The 19,559-nt window shown below is 60.1% G+C and overlaps 11 protein-coding genes across 11 annotated transcripts in view, besides 17 other annotated features; all 11 read right to left on the reverse strand.

Moving 5' to 3' along the window:
- The window catches only part of Tco025E_00193 (uncharacterized protein), a gene marked incomplete at both ends in the record, with an annotated part of 1,581 nt that extends 57 nt beyond the window's left edge, over nt 1–1,524 (reverse strand). Inside the window, one exon of the mRNA XM_029367142.1 lies at nt 1–1,524. This exon is cut by the window's left edge and continues 57 nt beyond it. Within this exon, the coding sequence (XP_029232749.1) occupies nt 1–1,524 (1,524 nt within the window).
- A 59-nt stretch (nt 1,525–1,583) lies between these two features.
- Nucleotides 1,584–1,628: a sequence feature (GA-rich).
- Nucleotides 1,629–1,813: 185 nt separating this feature from the next.
- Nucleotides 1,814–2,902, reverse strand: Tco025E_00194 (enoyl-CoA hydratase/isomerase family protein; the record flags this gene model as incomplete). The annotated part of the gene is made up of 1 exon (XM_029367143.1): nt 1,814–2,902. The coding sequence occupies one exon, from the start codon at nt 2,900–2,902 to the stop codon at nt 1,814–1,816; it is 1,089 nt and encodes a 362-aa protein (XP_029232750.1).
- Nucleotides 2,903–3,235: 333 nt separating this feature from the next.
- On the reverse strand, nt 3,236–4,408 carry Tco025E_00195 (enoyl-CoA hydratase/isomerase family protein; the record flags this gene model as incomplete). The annotated part of the gene is made up of 1 exon (XM_029367144.1): nt 3,236–4,408. One exon carries the CDS (start codon nt 4,406–4,408, stop codon nt 3,236–3,238), a length of 1,173 nt encoding a protein of 390 aa, XP_029232751.1.
- Nucleotides 4,409–4,812: 404 nt separating this feature from the next.
- Nucleotides 4,813–5,997, reverse strand: Tco025E_00196 (transducin family protein / WD-40 repeat family protein; the record flags this gene model as incomplete). The annotated part of the gene is made up of 1 exon (XM_029367145.1): nt 4,813–5,997. The coding sequence occupies one exon, from the start codon at nt 5,995–5,997 to the stop codon at nt 4,813–4,815; it is 1,185 nt and encodes a 394-aa protein (XP_029232752.1).
- Nucleotides 5,998–6,057: 60 nt separating this feature from the next.
- Nucleotides 6,058–6,162: a sequence feature (GA-rich).
- Nucleotides 6,163–6,200: a sequence feature (A-rich).
- Nucleotides 6,201–6,325: 125 nt separating this feature from the next.
- Tco025E_00197 (uncharacterized protein) lies at nt 6,326–7,354 on the reverse strand (the record flags this gene model as incomplete). Its single annotated transcript, XM_029367146.1, has 1 exon — nt 6,326–7,354. The coding sequence occupies one exon, from the start codon at nt 7,352–7,354 to the stop codon at nt 6,326–6,328; it is 1,029 nt and encodes a 342-aa protein (XP_029232753.1).
- Nucleotides 7,355–7,361: 7 nt separating this feature from the next.
- On the reverse strand, nt 7,362–8,651 carry Tco025E_00198 (uncharacterized protein; the record flags this gene model as incomplete). The annotated part of the gene is made up of 1 exon (XM_029367147.1): nt 7,362–8,651. One exon carries the CDS (start codon nt 8,649–8,651, stop codon nt 7,362–7,364), a length of 1,290 nt encoding a protein of 429 aa, XP_029232754.1.
- Nucleotides 8,652–9,132: 481 nt separating this feature from the next.
- Nucleotides 9,133–9,155: a microsatellite.
- Nucleotides 9,156–9,250: 95 nt separating this feature from the next.
- Nucleotides 9,251–9,303: a microsatellite.
- A 46-nt stretch (nt 9,304–9,349) lies between these two features.
- On the reverse strand, nt 9,350–9,790 carry Tco025E_00199 (uncharacterized protein; the record flags this gene model as incomplete). The annotated part of the gene is made up of 1 exon (XM_029367148.1): nt 9,350–9,790. One exon carries the CDS (start codon nt 9,788–9,790, stop codon nt 9,350–9,352), a length of 441 nt encoding a protein of 146 aa, XP_029232755.1.
- Nucleotides 9,791–10,048: 258 nt separating this feature from the next.
- On the reverse strand, nt 10,049–10,591 carry Tco025E_00200 (uncharacterized protein; the record flags this gene model as incomplete). Its single annotated transcript, XM_029367149.1, has 1 exon — nt 10,049–10,591. One exon carries the CDS (start codon nt 10,589–10,591, stop codon nt 10,049–10,051), a length of 543 nt encoding a protein of 180 aa, XP_029232756.1.
- Nucleotides 10,592–11,065: 474 nt separating this feature from the next.
- Nucleotides 11,066–11,101: a microsatellite.
- A 111-nt stretch (nt 11,102–11,212) lies between these two features.
- Nucleotides 11,213–11,572, reverse strand: Tco025E_00201 (uncharacterized protein; the record flags this gene model as incomplete). The annotated part of the gene is made up of 1 exon (XM_029367150.1): nt 11,213–11,572. One exon carries the CDS (start codon nt 11,570–11,572, stop codon nt 11,213–11,215), a length of 360 nt encoding a protein of 119 aa, XP_029232757.1.
- A 140-nt stretch (nt 11,573–11,712) lies between these two features.
- Nucleotides 11,713–11,729: a microsatellite.
- An 81-nt stretch (nt 11,730–11,810) lies between these two features.
- Nucleotides 11,811–11,842: a microsatellite.
- Nucleotides 11,843–11,954: 112 nt separating this feature from the next.
- Nucleotides 11,955–15,023, reverse strand: Tco025E_00202 (uncharacterized protein; the record flags this gene model as incomplete). Its single annotated transcript, XM_029367151.1, has 1 exon — nt 11,955–15,023. The coding sequence occupies one exon, from the start codon at nt 15,021–15,023 to the stop codon at nt 11,955–11,957; it is 3,069 nt and encodes a 1,022-aa protein (XP_029232758.1).
- Nucleotides 15,024–15,231: 208 nt separating this feature from the next.
- Nucleotides 15,232–15,254: a microsatellite.
- Nucleotides 15,255–15,583: 329 nt separating this feature from the next.
- Nucleotides 15,584–17,233, reverse strand: Tco025E_00203 (TBC1 domain family member 14; the record flags this gene model as incomplete). The annotated part of the gene is made up of 1 exon (XM_029367152.1): nt 15,584–17,233. One exon carries the CDS (start codon nt 17,231–17,233, stop codon nt 15,584–15,586), a length of 1,650 nt encoding a protein of 549 aa, XP_029232759.1.
- Nucleotides 17,234–17,264: 31 nt separating this feature from the next.
- Nucleotides 17,265–17,297: a microsatellite.
- A 570-nt stretch (nt 17,298–17,867) lies between these two features.
- Nucleotides 17,868–17,905: a sequence feature (GA-rich).
- Nucleotides 17,906–17,953: 48 nt separating this feature from the next.
- Nucleotides 17,954–17,970: a microsatellite.
- A 241-nt stretch (nt 17,971–18,211) lies between these two features.
- Nucleotides 18,212–18,236: a microsatellite.
- Nucleotides 18,237–18,535: 299 nt separating this feature from the next.
- Nucleotides 18,536–18,578: a microsatellite.
- Nucleotides 18,578–18,594: a microsatellite.
- Nucleotides 18,595–18,748: 154 nt separating this feature from the next.
- Nucleotides 18,749–18,769: a microsatellite.
- Nucleotides 18,770–19,289: 520 nt separating this feature from the next.
- Nucleotides 19,290–19,333: a microsatellite.
- Nucleotides 19,334–19,559: the final 226 nt, after the last annotated feature.

Genomic DNA, 19,559 nt, shown 5'->3' on the forward strand with positions numbered 1-19,559 from the left:
GATGGGCGATCGTGAGGCTGACTGATTAGTGGGCGATCGTGGCACGGCCTTCTCAATGGGCGATCGTGACGCGGACTTCTCAATGGGCGATCGTGAGGCGGGCTGAATAGTGGGCGATCGTGACGCGGCCTTCTCCGGCGAATGCTTCTTTGGCACATGAGCTGCCGCAAGACGTGCTGCGGTGTTATGCGGCATGAGTCGTGAGAGCAGCTCAGGAGACCGTATCGGCTCCGCGCTCAGCAGCCGCCTGGCGTCCTCCTCGCCCATGTTCCTTCTAGAGTCCACCGTCAAAATAATAATCGGCGGGGACGCGGAACGTCCCATGCGACGTGACGCAGACTTTTTCCCGCTATTGACTTTTTTACTGTCATTTGCCTCCCCAGACGTGCCTTTGCCCTCGTAGTTCGAGGGCGGCGTGCACCAATTCCCCTCTGCGCCCGCCGCCCTCGGGGCGCCTTCAAAGCTATCATGGCCGTTTATCGCCCTCTTTTCCTCAGCGCTGGTCCGCGTAAAGCCGCCCCCGCTGGCGACCCTTTTGGGTGTCAGCGGGCCCCATGGCGGCGAGGAGGGGTTGCTGGCACCTGGCGCTGACGCCCGACTCTCCGCGGTGCCAGTTTGCTCCCGCACAACCTTCGTCCTTGGAGACGGCGACGTCTGCAGCTTGGAATCCTTCCTGGGCAGGAGCGTGACAGCGTCGCGAGACTCATCTAGCCGCATTTCGCCAAATTTGTTGCCTGTGGGGCTCCCACGTCGGTACCGCGAGGACGCGGACTGGACGTGGGCAGAGGAGGTCCTCTGCTCTGCTTGGCGCGGCACGGGCGTCGGCGTCGTCGGGTTTGGCTCAGGCATCACTGTGGATGTCATCACGCGCTTCAGGGCGCAGCGCTTCGGCTTCTCACAGAAGGCCAAGCCGCCAACCGACTGTGTGCGGAAAAATTGCACCAAACGTCCGCCTGGCCTCCCCGAGGCCGCCGAGTTTTTCTCGTTGGGGGAGCACGCGTGACTACTGAGCGCGTGGGAAGCCCCAAGCCGCATCCGCTCCTTGTTCTCCCGCTGCATTTCTTCTAGGCTTTGGAGGGCCATCTCCAGGTCGCGCCGCTGCTTCTCTCCGTCGACGGGGTGCTCAAGGGCGAACTGCTCGCGTCGCCGCCGCCGCCGCGTTCGGCCGAGTTCGCTCACGAAGCTGGAGAGGCTCTCGGAGATGGTGCCGTCCGGCTCCGTCACCTCCAACGTCGGCGAACCCCGCGGCGGCCCCCCCATCGTCCGCACCGCGGCGGCGGGCAGGGCGTGGTGCGGGCCAACGGTGCCGGAGAGCGCGAAGGGGGTGGCAAAACTGCACTCGCTATTGGAGTCAAAGAGGCGGTTGGTCCACTCCCCGTGCTGGGCGGCGGCGGAGCCCACGACGTCCTTCGCCCCACGCGCGGAGTAGTGCGGGCTCGCCGCGTCCAGCCCGTTCTCTTTGTTTGCTGCGAGGGGCGCGCAGCCGCCGCCGGCGTCTTCCGCGGCGCCCGCCCCCTCACTCATGCGTGACGGGTTGCGCACAGCTGCCAGGCAGGAATCCGACCTCCGGGAGGCGCGGCAAGGGGGGACGAGGAGGAGGAGGAGGAAGAGGAAGAGAAGGGGAGAAGCGCGGGCAAAGGCATGCAGGCAGGAGATGCAAAAAAAAAAGGGCGGTGCGGCACTCCACACTCGGAGGTTAACAAAACGGCCGAGGGAGAATACAAAGGCAAAATAAAACACAAAACAAAAAAAATCAGCCGAGAGATGCCTAAAGATACCAACGCCTCTATCCACTTAAAAAGAGGACCCCAACTTAAAAGGGTTTGGTTGGGTGCCAGGGACGAAGTTGGGGTCCCAAGGGCTCAAAGTACGCCCCGACGTACTCCGCCGTGACGTCCGAGAGCCGGGCCGGGTTCCATTTGGGGTCTTTTGTCTTGTCAATCAGCAGCGCCCTCGCCCCTTCACGAGAGTCCGGATTGACGCAGCATCTCATGGCCCCAATGAAATCCGCTTGGAACGCGTCTGCAGGATCTGTCATCTTCGAGCCCCGCCTGTACATCTCCAAGGCGACACAGAGAGAGGCGGGGGACATCTGGTTTAGCAGCTTCAGCGCCTGCAACGCGAATTCACCGCCGTCGGCGGAGAGGGCCTCCACAATGCCCTCCACCGTGGTTGTGTCTTCCAATGCAAAGATCCTCGCAAGCGTCTCACGGTGCGGCTCAAGCGTGAACGGGGGCAGATCCTTCACGGCAAACTCCTCCAGACACGCCTCCGTCCTCGCAGGGTCATCAATGCTGCACAGGCGCTCCTCCAGCTGCGCAAAGGAGGCGGAAGGGACATAGTGTGTTGCAAGGCCCGCGTGGGCCAAGTCCGCCCCCTTCAGGCGCGCCCCCGTTAGGCCAAGGTACAGGCCGAGCCCCTCCATCTTGACACGAGGCAGGAACCATGTTGCCCCCACATCTGGGAACATTCCAATGGCCGTTTCTGGCATTGCAAAGAGGGCATGCTCCGACGCCACACGATATCGTCCATGCACAGAAACGCCCACACCTCCGCCCATGACGTAGCCATTCCACAAAGAGACTTGGGGGTTTGGCATTGTGAGTATGCGGTAATTAACTTGGTATTCCTTATAGAAGAACTCTTCTGCGAGGGCAATGCTCTTTGACACCGCGATGACGTCACCACCAGCGCAGAAGCTCTTGGTGCCGGCGCCTTTTAGGACATAAAGTGCAGCGTCACCCTTGGGGTGTGGTTTGTGAAGATAGAGCTGTTGCATCACATTAATCATATCCAGATCAATGGCATTTAGAGACTTTTCGCGGTTCATGATTATGAGGCGAGTATTCGCAAAGTCATTATACAACAGTTTACTCGTCAAGGCCAGAGTTGTTCGCCGCATTGTGCCTTAGTTAACAGATGCAGCTCCCCTGAAGCCAAGACACGTGATCGCTTCCTTTTTGACTACTCCTTCTTGCTGTGTCCGGGCGCCGTTTCTCCCTACGATTATTACTGTGTATGACCACAACACACGGCGGGAAGATGCAAGACGAATTTCACGGTACTGTCGCCTCTCTTTTTTGGTCCTACCTTTCCAAGAGAAAGGGAAAGAAGTGCGTGTATGCGTGACAAATAAACTATATAGCAGCAGGACTTCTGCACCCATGTGGCAACTTTTTTTTTGTCTGTTTATTTTTTCTTTCGCTGCTTTGCGGCTTCTGCGTTCCATTACTGTTTAAAAGTATATGTGATAGGCGTGGGGGGGCCGCCACTTTGCCTCGCCGGCCGCCTCCGCCATGGCCTCCCAGGGGGCCTCCGGCTCCCACGGCGCGAGGCCCGCGCCGTCGAAGAAGTGTTCCACCGCGGAGGGCGTCACCTCCTCCAGCGTCCTCCGCTCCCACTGCGAGTCGCCCGTCTTGTCAATTAGCAGCGCCCGCACGCCAATCGCAAATTCGTTGGTCGCCGCAATGCGCTGAATAACGTTGTACTCCAAAGACATGGCCTCCCGCATGCTACTGAGCCGGGACACCCGGCGGAACAACTCCAGCGTCACCTTAAGGCACGTGGGAGAGGCTTTGCGTAGCAGCTTCAGCGCCTGCAACGCGAATTCACCGCCGTCGGCGGAGAGGGCCTCCACAATGCCCTCCACCGTGGTTGTGTCTTCCAATGCAAAGATCCTCGCAAGCGTCTCACGGTGCGGCTCAAGCGTGAACGGGGGCAGATCCTTCACGGCAAACTCCTCCAGACACGCCTCCGTCCTCGCAGGGTCATCAATGCTGCACAGGCGCTCCTCCAGCTGCGCAAAGGAGGCGGAAGGGACATAGTGTGTTGCAAGGCCCGCGTGGGCCAAGTCCGCCCCCTTCAGGCGCGCCCCCGTTAGGCCAAGGTACAGGCCGAGCCCTTTAAAAGGAAGCTGCTGAAACCTGTACGTCATGCCGTTATCTGGGAACATTCCAATGGCCGTTTCTGGCATTGCAAAGAGGGCATGCTCCGACGCCACACGATATCGTCCATGCACAGAAACGCCCACACCTCCGCCCATGACGTAGCCATTCCACAAAGAGACTTGGGGGTTTGGCATTGTGAGTATGTGATAATTCAGGCGATAGGTCATGCTCAGGAAGCTACTCAGGGTGCCATGGGTGACAATATCCCGAATGTCACCACCAGCGCAGAAGCTCTTGGTGCCGGCGCCTTTTAGGACATATATGGCGCGGCAAGGGAGGCGTGGATGCGGTTTTTTTAGGTGCAGCCACAACATGTGTTGAGCCATCTCGAGCGACAGGGCGTTAAGCGCGGATGGGCGACAGAGCGTCAGGAGACGGGCGCAGGGGAAGTCAACAACCCGCAGCGTGTCGGTGTTCTCCCCATTGCCCGCGTGGGGATCGCCGTCGCACCCTCGCGGCATGGGGGAGCAACAGACAATTCAAGCTCAATGACGCAACTAAAGTCTCTCTTTGTCCTTGCGTTTGCGTCCTCCCGCCCTCCACCCTTACGCCGGGCCGCGGACACGCCGTTCGGCTGCCAGGAGGCCCCTCTCCTTTTGTGGCTGCTGCTGCCTCCGCTGGGTCGCGCGTGCGACGGAAAAGCGAGAGATACAAAAAAAAGAGGAAGGAACGCCGAGGGCGCAGAAGAAAAGCAATGCGCCCCGACTGCGGGCACGGTGTGGCCGGCACGACCAGAACGCATGTCGTGGAAAGAAAGAAAAGAGGGTGGGGGAGGGAAAGACGAAAGCCAGCACTCGGCAAAGGAAAAAAAAAGTGCTGGCAGAAGTGGGGCTCCGCAGCTCGCCAGAAGCCCCACGCCACGTTCTTACACCCTCAGCGTCGCCACACCGGCCGCAGCTTCCCCGCCGCAGGGCCCGCCCTCAGTCTCCGGTTCCGAGTCATCAAGTGGGACGCGCTCCCGCTTTCCGCGCCGCCTCATGCTCGTCCTCGACTCGCCTCCGTTTGCCTCGTAAGTGTCTCGCACAGGGTAATGGCGCTTTCCCACCGTGACGGCGACCGCGCCTTCAGCGTCCAGCACGGACAATCCTGCGGTGGGCCCCAGAGACGCCTGAACGCGCCGTGGCTGAGCCGCAGCGCCGTCTTCATCGAAGACCAAAACACCACCGTCGTGCGTGGCAGACACCAGACGCCCTCGCCGCTCTCCTGCTCCTCGGGGACGCACGAAGCCAAAAAAAGTGGGCTGTTGCGTGCACAGCTGCCGCTCGACGAAGAGTAGGATCTGGTTGCATTTCCTGAGGTCCCAGCAAACGATCCGATTATCACCCAGTCGACCCGCGGCGTACACAAGGTACTCCGACGCTGGATGCGCTTGAATCTGCGCAACACCCGACCGCAACCCACGCAGTACGGCTGCCGCGCCTAAATGGCGTGTGTCTATAACGTCAACATTGCCCGACCGTACAAATCCTGCCAGTAGCAGTGATTCTTCGTACGGTGCTGGTCCATCGGCAAGGGCCGAGACAATACCCTTTGAGCATGGCGAGTGATACGACGCCTGAGCTGTGTTCCCTTCCCGGAGCACGTCGTAGAGACGAACATGCACGTGATCGTCCGCGCCGCCGTAGCCACCCACCAGAAAGGTGCGGCGGCGGGACCACAATAAGGAAAAGGGGCTTGCCGGCTTTCCAAGCGCGTTGTGGCAGCAGTACGACGCACGGAGCGATGCGTCGTCCGCGTCCCACAATTGCAACGGACAGCTGCGACACGCTGACAGGAATGAAGCGTAGCTATCTCCCTCCTTGAACGGGCACCAGGCCACATCGATGGCGGGATACGGGAGTTTTACCCACGGCAGCGAACGGTCCAGCCGTACGGCGGGAAGCCCATCGTCCGCTTCGGCGCCTGTGGCAAGCAGCGGGACTGAGCAGGTGCTCCACGTCGCCAGAATCTCTCTTTTGCGTCCGGCCGCGTAGTCGGGTGCAACCGCAAGGCGGCGGAACAAGACGCCACTCGGGGCCTCCACCGCCATCAACCCCGCCGGCGGCGCCATTTTATTCCTGGAGGTGAACTGGCAACAGCCGCAAAAGAAAAAAAAAAAGATTTTTTTTTGGAAGCAAAAAGGAGAACAATAAAAAGAAGTATTAGAAGAAATAAAAAAGGGAGGAGGGAAGAAAAAAGGGGGAAAAAAACAGAAGCAATAAGAGACAAGTCACGAAAAGAAAAGGAAAGAAGAAGGGAAGGAGAGGAAAGGAAGCGCGGGGAGAGGCGCACATATCGCGGGCACGTGATCAGATACAAAGTGCAGGTACACGCTTGGCAGGTAGGCACGCGTAGAACAAGAACTGTGGCGGTGGGAGGGAAGTCCACCGCTGCGCGGCTCACGATGGCAGCTCCTCCAGGGCCTGATGGATGGCCGCCATAGCATGACACTCCTCCGCGTAGTGGGGACAGCGGGGGCCTTCTCGTTCATGCCGCTCCTCCGCCTCCGCGACGGCATCCACAATCTGGCGGAGCAGCGCACGCATCGCCGCGACCTCAAGCCGCAACGCGCACTCTGTCATCCGCATCGTCCCCTCCTCGTATCTCTGCACCTCAAAGAGCTTTTTCGCGATGGCGACACGTGCCTCCATCTTCTGCAAGAAGGCAATGCAGCCCTTGTCGCTGGGCGAAATCATCGAAAAGGCACTCGACAGTTTGGTGCGCAGCGCTCTTTCTCTAGACTCCATCATGGTGTTGAAATCCCGCTCCGCCCGGTCGCTCGCATGCTCCTCCGCCGTGCAGGAGGCGCGAACCCGCTCCAAGATGGCAAGAAGCAGCGGGTGCGGCCGGTACCGTTTTCCTGGAAGATTGACACCTTCCTCGCGGTGTTCGTCTTCCGCGTGGGTCTCTTGGTTCTCCTCCAGCGCCTCGTGAATTTCCCCCGCCGCAGTGCTGTGTGCGGGCGCTGACGCCGGCCCGCAGGCGGGCGGCATAAGCGGCTCGTAGGGGCTTTTGAAGCGCGTGGAGGTTGCGGAGACGGTCTCCATTACCACCGCTTCCTCGCTGCCGCCGCGGGGCTCAACACCCACGTGGGGGCTTTGCGCGCGCCGCCCACCCGCGTCCGCGGAATAGGAGGAGCTCAATGGCAGCGGCTGCTGCTGCTGCTGCTGCGGCGTGCCCGCGTCGTTGCCCTGCAGCCGCGCCTCTGCCGTCGCGCGCGGCGTGGACCCCGCCGACGCCTCTTTGCCCAACAGCCTTCGCCACGTCGGTGCGCTCCGCGCCAGCTGCGGGCTGACCTTCGGCGGTTGCCGGAAGAGACTGTCCTGGACGGCGGCGGAGACGCGGCTCAGCATATCGGTGTTTCTCGCCGACAGGTACACGTGCCCCTGCGCCGCCTGCACGCCGTGCCTGAAGTCGCTCATCGCCATCTCGCACTCAAAGCGACTGGGAACGGAGCGAAGGAAACTGTAGAGCGTGCAGGAGGCCGTGACGGGGTCCTCCGCCGCCGTCGCGTGGTTCAAGTTCACGGTGCGCAGACGAATGATTGGGAGCGACATGTGGCGCCGTAAAGAGAAGCAAAGCTGCCCGCGTGGCTCCCCCCGGACAAACACAGCGCGCCGGTTTGTTGCTGCGACCCCCTTTGGCCTTGACCCGCCGCCTCACACACGCACACACACGGTGACTTTGCAGGAAGCAAAGGGGGAGGAATACGACACGGGAGACAGCGCCCGTAGCGAAAAGAGAGAAAAGGCAAGCAATCGTGCGTGGGACGAGGGGCACAAAAAAAAAGAAGGAAGGAAGGAAGGAAGGAAGGGAAAGGGATCCACAAAAGGCAGACGGGGGTTGGGGTGCACAATGCGGCGAAGGAGGAGGTGCGGGGGAGTTCACACGACGACGCCACGCTGGGGCAGAAACGACGTCTACGGCACGTTGCCGCCGGGCGCCTCCCCGTAAATAACCCCCCGAAGTGTGGCGCGGGACGGCTGCGCCGCGTGGGAGGTGCTGCAGCTCCTCCGACTCCGCACGCGGCGGCAAGAACATCTCGAGGAACTGTGTGATGAAGAGCACCCAGTCATCGCGCTCTTCCGCGCTCTCGGCGGCAAAAACAAGTTTGCTGTAGCTGCCCTTGTCGTTCAGGTACTCGATTGCAAAGTACGTTTTCTTCGGGTCGTCCGCTTTGGGGCAGTCATCCGGGAGGATCAGGGGCCAGCACACAGCCGCCTTCTTAAACCGGCTACCGCGGGAGTTGCGTGTCTCCTTCCAGAACGGGACTTGACCAAGCGGCCGCGACGGCGCGGTGCGGGCGTGTCTCTCGCTTTGGTACCACACGATACCCTTGTGCTCATCAATAACGACAAAATGGGGAGCAAACCTCTCGCGGCCGAGCGGCCCCCGCTCAAGATGGAGTAGTGTCCCCTCCTTGCGGGCCGCCGTTGCCGCCCCCGCCGGCGGTGCACGTGTTTCGCCCGCGCGCGGGGAAACCCCCTTGTCGTGCGCTGTGCCGGGCAAACTTGCCGACAGACCCTCCTGCTGCGGCCGCACATCCCGCGGCGGCGACGGCGGCGGCGACGGCGATTTGCCCACGGCGCACGCCGCGGCGTTGTCGCACGCCACGCCGTATGTGCTTCGCGCCTCACGGCTACGGCGCAGCTGCTGCTGCGCCAGATGGATTTCGGTGCAAAGCCGGTTTAGCAACGCCGCATGTTCTGCGGCAGACGCCGTCATGCGGCCAAGCGATGCTCGCCGCTGCCCACAACGGCCGGGTGTCTTAAACTAATACTGCTGGGAAGAAACGGGGCGTGGCGCTGTGGCCGCCAGGTCGCTACGAACCGCATCGGCACAATGCAACGCAGTGAGAGAGAAGAAGAAAAAAAAGACGGAGGTGGAAGGGGGAAGGCAGTTGAGGCGCCGAAATCACATCGCACAGGGCCTCAGTGAACTTCACCGTGTGGCTTGAGTCCCCTCACGACCACCACACCCCACGACACACTTCAGCACCGCGTCCGTCACAAGTTCGCACTCAAACAGACTACCCTCAACCTGCTAACCCTGCGCACCCCAAGGAGGTGTGACCCACCCCCGCAAACCCTCCCATAGCTCCTACGTTGGACGCTCGCTCTCGCGCAGCGGAATGTCAGGAGGAACACCCTCCGCTCCCTCCCTCCGGCTCCTCACATCATTCTGCGACCCAGCTTCGTCACACCACATACATACATATATATATATATACACCTGCCACATGCTAATCCTATCCCATCGTACTTCTTCCCCCCAAATGCGTTGTGGGTGTCACTTGAGTTGCAGGGTCTTATTACTGTTGTATGTTTGCCTTTTCCTTCCTTTTTTCCTTCCTCTTCGTGTTGCTTTGCTTTTTGCTACGTCCCTAAGCGCCGCGAGTGCAGAGGCCCTTGCCGCCGGTTCCTCTACTCAGTGATGAGCTTCTCCGTGCCGGGAATCGAGACGGAGCCGGCGTAGTGGTGCTTCGCCATCACGCCGGGCTTGTTCCAGGAGAGGTACACCATCTCCTCTGCGTACTTCGCCTGCGCCCACGCCGGCACGTCCTGCCGCAGGCAGAAGCATGCACACGCAAGTCCCTGGTACCAGTCGACGTTCGAGATCATGACGAAGGCGGCTAAGGCCGACGGAATGGCCAGCATGCCGTTGCGCAGCACATTGTAGCCGGTGCGGTTGTGGAAGTGGCCGTACTGAATGAACGACGACCAGAGACGTCCGCCGAGGCCCCCGCAGACCGTGATGGGGTAGAAGTTGTTGTACGGCGCCATCCACGTCACCCTGTTCCAGTTGAAGCCCAGGAAGTCCCCTGCGATCAGGCGGGCCGGAAGGGGGGCTTTGGGCGGGGCCATAATTTGCTCCTTTTTGCGCTTTTCGCTCCTATTCGCTCTCGCAGCCGGCGCACACGCACGCACCCGTCCAGGCAGTTCGGAGAAAGAAAAAAAAGCAAGAAGAACTTCGTTGCGTGAGAGTCAGCAGCGATGGCGCAAAAGCAACTGTGCAGCAATCTCCGCACAAACACACACAAACCCGCAGAGGGCGAGAGCGCGAGACAGAGACGGGGCAAAAACGTCGACGGATACGGCCACCGGCGGCCGCGGCAAGTTGGTTTAGTCCACGTTCACGTGAAACATCTCACGGGCGTAGCGCAGGGTTGCCAACTCCGTGCGTCGCTCGAGCTCCAGGCGCTCCTGCTCCACCCGCATGATTTCTAGTCGCTCGCGCTGCGCCGCCGCCTCATCGGCAACGCGCTCAGCGTATTCCTGGCGACGCGCGTCCTCGTCGGCGTGCGCCTCTTCCGCCGCAGTGGCAGCCGCGCGGCGGGCGAGCAGCGCCACCCGCTCGTGACGCGCCTCCGACGCGAAGGACTCCGCCGCCGCCGCCTCCTCGGCGATGTGCTCCGTCAGCTCCCGCGCCGCCGCGTCCGGCTCCGAAGCGGCACATGCGACGCACAAACGCACCACATCCCGCAGCGACGCCTCGACCTCCGCGAAGGCGGCCCGCTCCTCCGCTGCCGCCCGCCGCGCCTCCTCCTCCCGCCGCCGCGCATCGCCCTGCAGGAGGACGTTCTCCCGCTCCTGCGCCACAACGCGGCCGAGCACATTTTGGCTCATCAGCGCCATTGACTCCGTCGTCGTGCTTCTGGCGAGCATTGGGTCGCGTAAAACAAAACCAAAAAACGCAAAACGCACAAAACACGCCACCGTTTTCGTTTTGTTTTTGGTTCCCTTAGCCACCCACCGTCCGCCTTCGCAGCAGCCAAAGAAAACACAGACCCACACACGCAAAATAAAAAGGATATGCGCACATCCCAGGAAACCAGAAGGGAGGGGGATAAATGGCTGGAACGCAGCAGCGTACACAGATGCATATCAACACAGGCAGCCACCGGCACGGCTCCGAATCCCTCCCCCTCCTTAAGCCGTCCATCCGCACTCGTGCGAGCCGACCCGGCCCCTGCTTCCGCGTAATCGCATCCACGTGTGCCTGCGGCAAAAAAAGGAAAGAAAACAAAAGACGGGAGGAAGTTTGGAACAGGAAAGGCAGAAGAGAAGCGACGTGAGCGAGTGGAAGAAGTAATAGGAAATGTACGCGCAGGACCCCCCAAAATGCAATTCGTAGCACATTCTCCTCTTTCTCTTTCTCTCTCTCTCTCTCGTTCTTTGTGTGCAGTTTGACCCGTTTCAGCCACGTTCCTCGTCTTGCGCTTCCTTCCTGTTCTCCCCTTTAATTTTCCCCCATGGGGTTCTGGACCGACGGATGCGCCCGCCACATCACTCAAAGCCGGCCTTCGCCGGTTGATTCATGGCGTCGAAGCGGTCGATGCTCGCGTCGTCGTCTTCGTAGCCAACACCGACGAACACGCGCTCCCGCCGCCGCTGCACGAACCTCCTGACGGCTGCCACGCAACTTGCCAAGAATCTCCTCCCCACAACAAACGGCAGGGCCAGCGTACTCGTTGACTCCCCCACCGTGAGGGCGGAGATAATGAGGGCAAAGTAGTGGCAGACACCACAGAAAACCACAAGCAGGGCAAACTCCGTGTTGGTGAGAAGTGCGTGCGGCCCCTTTGCATCCCCTGACGCGTTGGACGAGCCGCCTTGGGAGAATTCGGCGGACGCCGAGGAATACATCGTGAAGAAGGCGTCCCTCTCCGCGGTGGGGGAAACCTGCTCGCGCTCCTTCCCGCTTAGTTCACTTATTTGCCCTTTCCTTCTTCTTCTGTTTTATTTTCGCCGGGGATGGGGCTCGGCGTCAAGCCCGCATCACTGCTGGGGGGGGGGGGGGGGGCGTGCGCGCCGTCCGAGAGGAGAGGCAAGCACGCAAGAGGTGAGGCAGACGAGAAGGCACCGGACGCCGGTCAAAAGGGAAAACAACAAAAAAAAACTGAAACAACAACAACACATACGCCACGCGGCGGTGGCGAGAGAGAGAAAAAGCGGGGATAACCGAAACGAGGAGGAATGGCGGCGCCAACCCACACCCAAAGAAAAAGGGGCGCGACGACGCGTTGGGTCAGGCGCCGCGCAAGGAAGCTGAGGTCGCGGCCGAACGGCTCCCACGGTGTGTGTGCCGCAGATCCCTCTCCCAGTCACTTACCGGGCCGTCGTCGGCAGTGCCGCCCAGCAAGCGCAGCGTGCGGCCCAATTTCTGAAGGCTCCTCCTCTGGTGCGAACTCTCCCGGCGGCCAAGCAAGTCGTGGGCATCACCCTCCGTGTACGCGGAGGCAGAAGCAGAAGAAGCGGCGGCGGAGGGAGGCGGCCCCACCACCTCGTACTCGTCCTCCCGCACCTGCGGCCCCTCCTCGCTGGCACAGCCAGTGGCTCCCCACACCGCCGCGGGGTGGCCCAGGCGGCGCAGCAGGTAGCGCAGCGCGTCCCCGATCGCCACCACACGCGCCTCCAATTCGCCGCGCTCGCGCGTCGTGGCGCACGCCAAGGTCAGAACGGCCGTGTTCGTCCGCGTCCGCGGACAGCGGCGCCTTTGTGCCTGAGCCACCACCACCAGCTTATCCAGCTCGTTCCTCACGGCCTCATGTAGTTCCATGTCAGCCCTTTCTGGCTCCCCCACTGCGGGCGATGCGGCTTTTAGAAACACGTTCGACACCCCTTCAGCCAGGGCAAGTGCATCCCACGCTGGTGGAACCCCACCCAGCAGCGCACCCACACGTCGCAACGAAATACGCCTGGTGTGTAGCAGCTCCAGGAGGGCCACGACGGGAATTTCCAGGACGCGGGAGGATCGGCAATTCACGTGTGTGGAGTCACAAAGTGCGAGCGCCAACAGCGTCCCACTCAACGAAGGACTAATGACGCCTTCCTGCGCCTGCGAGTGCGACTCGGAAGGAGAATGTAGGCACGCACCGTAGTCAATGATTTCATAGCCACGCTCGCGCCGTGTCGAATTCAAAGAGTTAATCGTGCGAAGCGTCGCCGGGGTGGCAGCCACAAACTCATTTTCTTCCTCGCGATGGTGGATGAGCAGGCCCCAGCGGTCGTGCAGCCTCGCGGTGTCCAGCCAAGGGAAGGCGGAGAGGGCTGGAGTTTCAGTCTTCCTGGTCAAGGACAGCGGCGGCGGCGACGGCGGCAAACTGGAAGCGCCCTCATGAATCTCAATCGCACAGACAAAGCAGACGTCACCGTCGCTACGCAGTGGCGCGGCGCGCCATGAGTAACGCGCGACCATCGACGCAATTTCCTCATCGCAGTAGGACGGCTCCTGCTCCCGAGGCCCATCCTGCATTGGGACCCACGTACTCAGCCCCGGTTGGCCCTGCGCCATGCAGGAGCGCAAGACTTCGGCGTCCTCTTCTGTAAGACGCTCCAGTAGAGAAACGGGACGGTACTCACGCCCCGGGTATTTCCGCTTGAACTCCGTGAGAACAGAGCAGATAACAGCCTCGTTTTCAAGCGGGTTCATGCTGTCTGTCGCGTACACAACTAAGCCCCCGTGGGAGCGGGCATACTCCAACGCCTGCGCGAGCTCCCGTCTCAGGCGTGGAAACAACTTCATGACGTTCGAGCAGACAGAGACAAATCGATTGGCGACGGCTCCTGTTTCTTCCTCCTCGGCGCTGATCCCCAACACCGCGCGCGGCCTACGCCCGTCTGCCGTTGTAGCCGGACAGCAAAGCACGGCATCACACTTTGCACGCAACGCGTCCCACAGGTGTTGTGGGGAGCCATACGCCGTGACACGATTCTCAATCCCCACATGGTAACCTGCGGTGCGCAAATGCCCCATGCCAAATGTCGGTTCGCCTGCAGGCACTTCCTCCAAAGTGGCCTTTGGGCTTTGCAACGCGTCACGGTGACGTCGCGGTTTTCTCCATGCAGGTTTAGGCAAAAGAAGAGAGACGATGACCGTTTCTGAAGCCTTTTCTCCCCCCGCCTCCGCCACATCGGCACGTGAAATTCCAACATGCCCGGCAATGTCCTGACCGTAGGCGTAGTGCTGCACCTTGCGGGAACGCGAAGACATGTCTAAAATAATAGTTGAACTGCCCTCCTTGCGGCAGCGTCCAAAAAGCAGGGGAAGCAGCACGCCGAGCACGTCCATATCAATAAGGGTAGCTGCAGCCACTTGTCGCTGCAGCCAGTAGAGGTGGCCAATGGAGAGTGGGGCGCACGGGACCCTTGGAGGCAACGCCAACGCCGCCTCACCAACCGACTCCGGTGTGAGCGCGCCAGCAGGGCTCTTCTCCCCCTCCGCCTCTGCGTCTTTCGCTGCGTGAGCAGTCGGAATCGCGTGGACGCCGGACCCATCGCTTAATAGTGCCTCCATAAGGTCCATCTCGATACTCCCCGGCGCCGCCTCCGCCTCCGCCTCGACGGAAAGGCACGTCGGTGGTGCGTTGGCGTCGTCGCAGGCAGGCGCAGCCAATGCCTTCTGCGCCCCGCGCGGGGCGGGCCCCGCCTCCATCACGTACACCAGCGGGCAGACGGGGTGCGGCAAAAAGACGACGCCGCTCTGCTGCGTCGCCCGCAGGTGCTGCTCCAACTGGCACCGCAGCATGAGACGCACAAACGGCATCCCCGCATTCACCATCGCCATCGCTGCTGGGGGGCGAAGCATGGCGTCCACAAACTTCCACGCCTCCTCCGCGCGGATGATTCCCTGCTGCACGTAAAAGTCCGCGAAGAAGCGACGATGCACGTCGCGCTCCTCCTCCGCACGTTCCGCGTCAGCGGCGGCGGTGGTATCCAGCGCACTCTCCATGTCCACCTCGCTGTCCGCCGCCGCCGCCAACTCCTCAAAAAAGCTCCGCGCCAGTTGAAGAACAGGAACGTCGTGCTCGGCGCGGTCCGCCCGCATCTCCTCCGCGAGAAACGCCTGCGCCTCCTCGTCGGTTCGGAAACTCACCCCCTCCACGAAGCCGCCCGCGTCGCGGTCGGAGGCGTCTGGCAAAAGCTGCACGGGCTTCGCGTGCCGCCATGCGCCCTCCAGCACCTCGCGCCTGTCCTCCGGCGACATGTCGCCGATTTTCCCCCAGCCGCCGCGCAGCGACGGGGCCGGGAGCGAGGCGATTGTGTGCGGCACAATTCGCCGCTTGCCTCGCCGTGCGAGCTGCGCGAGGCGAAACATTCCCGAGTGGCTGCCGTGCCTTCCCCCACTCGCGCGGAACAAAAGTAGGAAGGTGTGTGTGTACGTGTGGGAGAAGCGAGCAGCCGGCAAAACAAAGAGCAAAAAAAAGAAAAAAAGTGGTGAAACGGCCTCTTTCCAGCAATCCAGCCCCTCCGGAGGAAAACTGAGTTGTGGCAACAACAACAAAAAGAAAAAAAAACAAGCATACCACACTCACACACACACACACACGACGGCGTCAAACACAATGCAGGCATCTCACCCCCTTGGCGTCAGGACACAGAAACGGATGCCCCACCTCTCACGTGCGCGCATGCACTGAGACTTGCACCGCGTGCAAAACGAGAAGTTCACGCAAAGTCACAAACAAGTAGCAAATAAATAAATAAACACGTGCCGATAAAAAGAGGACGCCACCCTTCTCACTCTCTTCGCAGCAATTCCAAACCAACAGTTCAATAAATACTTATGCATGTAGCTGGCACCACTGACTGCAGTGAGCCTTGTATCCACGGACTGCTGCGGCAGGCACTGCAGACATGAGGTGGCACGACATTCTATTAATGCGAGAAACGAACCTTTGACACGCGCTCCACAATGGAGCGAATAGAGCGCATGCGAATGCCACATAACTCGTCACTCGCCATAATGCGAAATAAAAGCTGTTGATTCATGTAGGTCTCTGAAATAGATGGATTTAAGGCCTGCTGCAGATCTTGCTGCGAGTGGTACGACTGTGGGAGGGACCTCCGCGCGGCCTTGGTGTGGAGGCCAAAGCGATACACCAGGAGTGCGAGGGTGATGCGGTATAGATAGTGCTCGTCCAAGAGGAAAAGATCCCAAGCGCGTAAGGCGGCCGCATACGGCAAAGTTCCTAGAAAAACTGTGTTCCACCAGTCCAAGAGGCAGGAGTTCAATGGCACCCCGTACTGCTGCAACAACGCATACAAGGCCGGCTGCGCCTTTTGCAGGACGGCATCGAATATGTCAAGGTGGAGAATAACGCCTTGCTGCCGCCGCCGGAGGAAGGGCCCCAAGTGGGCGTACTCCACCAGGCTAGAAAAGCACACACACAACTCCCACGGATCCGTGACAACGACTGCGAGCATCATCGCCAGGCAAGACATGCCCTTTACGTACCCAACCTCCGGACGAAGCTCCATGTGTGTTCGGAGCAGCAGCTCCACCTGTCGCAGAACACCCTCACTCAGCAGGGAAGATAAAAATAGATCCCTTTCCTCATCGTCCCCGACTTGCATGGGGGTCATCGCGTTGGGGTCAAATGAAGAGAAGAAGGAATCGACGGCAGTTTCTGCGCCGTCGTGTGAGTTCTTGCGCAGGCAGGAGCTTACGTTTGAAAACGACGGGCTTCGACTCACCGTTACGCCGTGATTCTCCCCCTCTTCCTCCTCAACCCCCCTCGTGCTATTATTGTCGCACGCGACAGGCGTGGTAGCTCCTGCCGCCTCGTCCGCGGCCCCATTCGCCTCCTCCATGTGCGTCACCCCCAAGAACGCGGTGACGCGGCACTCTGAGATGGGTAGTGGGGGTTTGGCGCCCCCGGCCGAGGCACCACAGGGACGTTCACGCTCGCCCCGCGGCGTATTCTCCTGATCCACTGCGGCCGTCCCTCTCACGGAGGGAAACTTCGCGCGGAGAACGTTGGGTGCGCCCTGCGCCCTCCGCTGAGGGCGCGGCAGCTCCCCCGCCAGCTCCTCGGCAATCCTTGAGACGCACTTCCCAAACGGAAGGTTGACGGCAGCGGCGGGGAATCCATTCAATGCGTCTTGTGCGGCCGCCGCCTCTTCCTCCTCCCGGACGCGGTCCAGCGCCTTGCGCTGTGCGGCCTCAAAGTCCGCCCTTGCGAGTTTTCGTGCGTTGCCAAGAGCCATCACCCACGTTGGCAGCCGCAGCAGCGGCGGCGTCCCACATCCTAGCACGAGGGAGCACAACTTAGCTCGATTGGTCTTGGCAAAGTTGGCGAGTGCGGCTTCCCAATACGCGGCCGCGGATCTCCGCTGCCTCCGCTGCTGCTGCATCGCCTGCGCCTCCCTCACGTAGCGCTGCCGTTGTGTTCTCCTCAACCGCTGAATGAGCCGCATGTGTCGCTGCGCCTCTGCAAGGTCCTTCGCTGGCACGTCCCCGCCCACCATGCGCCCGGAGACCGCGTTTATCTCCTCAGCGGTGCTCAACAGTCCCACATGGAGCATCAGTCTCTCTCATCACTTTCGTTTCGGCGCGAACAAAAGAATACAAAAGGAAAAGAAAAGAAAAACATGCGTCATTTTTATGCCCAAGAATACGCAGAGGCACGTGCGTGTGTGCATGGGAAGATGTGGCTTCACGGAGCATTCGCTTCAGTACAACCGCCACACGCGGCGGCACAGCCAGCAAGAAGGAAAAACAGACTGCCCGGAAGCAGCATCTTCACTCGGCGAACTCCTGAACAACGACCAATAGGAACTCGTCGTGGCACTTGATAATAACCTCATTGGTGCGGGAGCGCACCCGCAGGGAGTCTAGCGTGTCGTCTGCCTGCAGCAATGGGGCTGCCTCGCGCGCCAACTCGGCCGCCATGTCGGCGTACTCCACCGCCTTCGTGCGGTCCAAGTCCTGAAAACTGTCGCGTATGGGCTCCCCGTCGCGGTTGCACACAACAACACCCGCAACGCCCTTTGTGTAGGTGAGAAGCTCAAGCACACCCTCCACGCGCTCTGCCGTCATGAACGCTGCGCCCTACGCCCCCTCCCTCTCTCTCTCCCCCCCTTTCCCTCACCTATTTCCCTTCGCTTCGGCTTCCTCGCCCGCCTTCTGCTGTGCCGGAGAGGCGGGGAAGGGTGGATGGAAGAAGAAAAGAAGAAAAGACATAAAAACAAAAAAAATGGGGGCAGGCAGGCATACAGGGCAGTCCAAGGGGCGCCTGCTCCCACGTGTGTGTGTGTGTGTGCTCCGCCCGGGGAGGAGGACGCCGCAGCGCTGGAAGGCAGACTGAAAAAGAAAAGGTAAACACAAAAAGGCAAGGGCTGTGCACACGCAGAGGCGTGCGTATTTTATATTACGAAATAAACGGCAAGGGCCGAGTGGGCGCCAAACACGGTCGTTTCCCCGTGTCGCTCCGTCACTTCGGTGCCAGCATGCTCCTGGCCCTCTCCCCTCTCGGTCCCCAGACATTATATATACATACACATTATATATATATATATATATATATATTTTCATTTACGCCCTGCGGTACTGCGTCACTTCCATTTATTTTCTCTTTCCCCCTTTGGCGTCCCTACTGTCTTCCACCGCACACACCCAGAAGCGCAGGACTGCACTCAGGACATACCCGCGTGCGCACAGACCAGACCACTGTGGCGCTCCCCCACCCCGCCCTGCCCGGGGAAACGAAAAAAAAAAGGAACAGTGAGGGAAGGTGGAGGAGGGCGGAGAGGCAGAAAACTAAAAATACGTGGCAACAGTGGCAGCAGTGGCTATATGTTGTATACATCATATGTATATTCAATCTTACACGCACAGATACCCATCAGCCCGCACACACACACACACACATATATATATATATATACGTGTATGCGCCGTTATACATCTGGGGCTTTGCCGACGGCTAAAGCAACGACAGGACGGAGGAGGGAAGAAAGTAAAATCCAAAGGGTGTAATAGACGTCGCGAGTGTGCGGGCATGCCGCACGTTAAAGCGTATAGAAAAGGGAGATGCAACAAGAGAGCGAGAGAGAGAGAGACACATTCACCGCACACATGCCGGGAAAGGCAGTGTATATCACACTGCAATAGGGGGAAGGGACGTCAGCGATGAGGAAATTTGTTTCGTCCCACCCGCCCCGGGCCTAGTGGGTGCTCTCATTTATTCCGTTCACACACCGGGGGGTGCTTACAAGTAAAACATGACATAAGCGCTGGCAACTCGCACATTTACATCTCTTCAAGGTGTCATCAGAAAAAAGGCTCCACTTCAAAGCATAAAGCTGGTCATCTCCTCCCTTCTCGCGGGCTCCCTTGCCCGTGAAAGACGAAGCGAGGAAGGAGAGCGAGAGAGAGGTTTGTTGGGCGGCACCTTCGCCAACGAATATCCGCGCGAGCGTGAGCCGCAGGAGGAACAGCAGCATCTCGGAAAGGAATAGGCATTACAACAACAATTAATATCGGCACGAATGTTCTCAGTTCCAGTGGGAAATAGTGACACCACATGCACGCACACACACCAACGCGCGTGCGCGCAGAGATGCATACATGGAAAAACAAATATATAACGACACATAAATATAGATATAGATATATGTATACATGCAGCCACAGAGAGATGGAAGGCAAGAAAAAAAAAAAGTTTGGCAACCGAGGCGCATGTGGGTGGTGCGCCACGAATGGTGAAGCTCAGCGAATACATATTTATATATAACGCCGCAGCGGCACGCAGGCATAGCGAGGGAGATATAGGAAGAGTGAAGGGAAAGGGCGGAAAGGCCTCTCCATCCGACAGCAGTGAACACCGCTAAAGCAGACCGTGTTGGTTTC

This window comes from Trypanosoma conorhini (assembly GCF_003719485.1).
Source record: "Trypanosoma conorhini strain 025E chromosome Unknown Tco_14.4_contig_00003, whole genome shotgun sequence".
Lineage (NCBI taxonomy): Eukaryota > Euglenozoa > Kinetoplastea > Trypanosomatida > Trypanosomatidae > Trypanosoma > Trypanosoma conorhini.